The 2863-nt window shown below is 49.8% G+C and overlaps 1 protein-coding gene across 1 annotated transcript; it reads right to left on the bottom strand.

Moving 5' to 3' along the window:
* Positions 1-764: 764 nt before the first annotated feature.
* Foxg1 (forkfead transcription factor G1) lies at positions 765-2137 on the bottom strand. The gene has a single exon (XM_013321174.1). It carries the CDS (start codon positions 2022-2024, stop codon positions 1074-1076), a length of 951 nt encoding a protein of 316 aa, XP_013176628.1. The 5' UTR covers positions 2025-2137; the 3' UTR covers positions 765-1073.
* Between the last annotated feature and the right edge of the window lie 726 nt (positions 2138-2863).

Genomic DNA, 2863 nt, shown 5'->3' with positions numbered 1-2863 from the left:
TAATGTTGTCTTTGTATTTATTTCGCATTTTATTTGAATTTCTAATGTCTTTTTAAACGCTTAAATTAACGCTTGACTTTAATTTGGTCATAAGTAATAAAAAAAGACAGAGGTAAGTTCACTGTGAACAGAAATAGCCTACACATGTTTGGATATTGTTGCAAGCTTGTTTGTTTTCAAATTGAAAGAACTATTCGCTAAAGAAAATCTTAATAAAACTTATCGTCGTTTGTATTTGCTCGAGTTATGTTATCTTTCTAGGTGTAAGTGAAGTTCACAATATCATCGTGACTGAGATGTTCTGTAAACCCTTCAGTAATCCTTTTACTAAAACTCTATGTTAACTAATTCCACTTATTGTTTATTCATTCAAAGCATGGATTATTATACAATATCATTTGTTTTGATAAACTGTATTTATGTAACAAATGTTTTGCCACGATCTTATCTGTATTGAAAATATTTAAAAGATTAGGTTGTGATGGAAGCGTTTGCTCTGTAGGCCTAAATATAATGTTAGCGAGCGACCGCAAGTGCGCTCGGTGGCCTTTGGTTGTAGTCAGGACAGGACTGCTACTGTATTTAAATGTTTGTTGTTGTTGAGAACTAGAGTAGAGTTATATTATGTATGTAACATTGGTGAGTTGCCGTGCGATGTGTCAGCTCGCGTAACATCTCCCTCAGATAAGAGTTATATCACATGTCATCTGATAATCAAATCTTGTTGTTGAGGTAAAAGAAAAGAGATTTTTAAATGCAACTTATCTTTGTTTATTAATTAAATCTTATTAACCTTAATCTAGATACGTCAATAAATATACGCTTTGGAAATATTTACACATATAAAATTTACAAGGAGAAACGACAGGAATGGTGAGAACAACGACTTTACTAATATTGCAAAGCGCCGGGTTCCGGGTTCCGGGCGCCGGACGCCGGGTGCCGGGTGCCGGGTGTCGGGTGCCGAGTGCTGGGTGCCGGGCCCCGCCGCTACTAAAACTAAATCACAGATTCGATACCCCGAGCGGTGTCGGGAGCGTCCCGGCCTCTAGGAGGAGAGGGCGCGTATGCAGTCAGTGCCGCGTCAGCACCGGCACCGGCTTGTAGATGTGAGGCGCCAGGGCGTGGTGGCTTTGGGGCGCGTGGGCCGCGAGGTGTGCAGGGTGGGCGAGGTGCGTGGCTGGCAGGTCGGGGCTGGAGGCGCCCGAGGCGGGTGGTGAGCGCAGCGCGGGCGGCGAGGGTGGCAGGAAGGGCGCCGCGAGTCGTTCGGAGGCGTAGAGCGCAGGCGAGTAGGGCAGCGGTGAGTAGCCCAGGCCGTCGGCACCGCGGAGAGCAGGGTGCAGGGCACCAGGTGCCACCGGGGACGCCTTCATCTGCATCGGCGCGTACCTCTGGTAGAGCAGCTGAGAGTAGAGGCCGACGAGCTGCGAGTAGGCGGCGGGCGGGTAGGCGGGTGGCAGCGCGGCGCCTGGGAACAGCGGCCGCTTGAAGCAGGCGAGGCGTGCGCGGCCGTTGAGCGCAGAACGGCGGCGCAGCTTGCCCGTCGTGCCCCCGATGAACACGTCTTCGGCGGAGGCGTCGAGCATCCAGTAGTTGCCTTTGCCGGGGTCGTCGTAGTGGCGCGGCACCTTCACAAAGCACTTGTTGAGGCTCAGGTTGTGGCGGATGGAGTTCTGCCAGCCCTGGCGGTTCTCCCTGTAGTAAGGGAAGTTGGTCATGATGTACTCGTAGATGCCGTTGAGCGTGAGCCGCTTCTCGGGACTGTTGCGGATGGCCATCATGATCAAAGCATTGTAGCTGTAGGCGGGCTTCTCATGCTTCTTGTCAGCGGAATCCGACTTCGGCTTGGAGCAGTCGACGGGCTCGGTGCCGGTTACGTCCAGCTCCGAATCACTAAGCTCGGCCTCGGAGAGCGCAGCGCCCGCTGGGGACGCGGCCGAGGCGGTTGGCGAGGGGGGCGACTTGCTCGCCTCGCGATTCATCAATATAGCGTTTATACTAAAATCTCCTTCGAACTTCACCATGATAGAGCACTCGTGTAACACTATGAACGACAGAGTAGAGGCGCGGTGCGCACGTGCACTGTGACTGCGAGCGGCGAGCAGACTGGCGGGCGCGGAGGCGGGCAGCAGTATTTATAATCGACGGCGTGCGCTCCGCCCCGGCAGCTTTGGGGGCGCGGGGTGGCCAATGGCGGCGCGAGCTTTGCGATACATAGGAGCCGCCCGCCGCTCCCCGCCGCTCCCCGCCGCTCGGCCGACCGACTCCCGCCGCCGTAGCCGAGCGTGGCGAGCAGCGAGCAGCTAGCGACCGCTGCACCGGTGCTATGATAGCACAACTCCAGGCAACTAGGTTGCGGTTTGTAACTTTATTAATTCTTTTATTAAATATTGTTTCTGACGTATGTGTATGTTTCGTAAGCGGCTTGAATTCCGGGATTAATTAACACGGCTTAACAGCGGAGTCTGAGTGAGTTTAACTGGGAAGTTATGATATGATAAGCTTAGCAATTGGCGAGTCATGTACGTTAGACATAATTCGTTGTTTATCAATGTTGTGTAGGTAATCTGATAGCTATCACGACGCGATGCGACACAACTCAGCCGACTTAACATCTTTGTATGACTCGACTTCGTTCGCGGAATTAAAAATAAAAAACAGAAAAGGGATAACAGTCTCCTGGTTCTGAGCTAGATAGATACTTAATGTAATAAATAAAATAATGACTTTATTATTTCTTGTTAAGTAAATTAGTAATTAGTATTAAACGTATGAATATTGGTAAATTATTAGTGGAATTCTTTAGACATATTTTCCTCACAATGTATTCGGCATATCTCTTGTAAAACTTATAAATCTAGAG

This window comes from Papilio xuthus, unplaced genomic scaffold (genome assembly GCF_000836235.2).
Source record: "Papilio xuthus unplaced genomic scaffold, Pxut_1.1 DF828952.1, whole genome shotgun sequence".
NCBI lineage: Eukaryota > Metazoa > Arthropoda > Insecta > Lepidoptera > Papilionidae > Papilio > Papilio xuthus.
The sequence above is the reverse complement of the archived record's forward strand: the minus strand, read 5'-3'. Positions and strand labels throughout refer to the sequence as shown.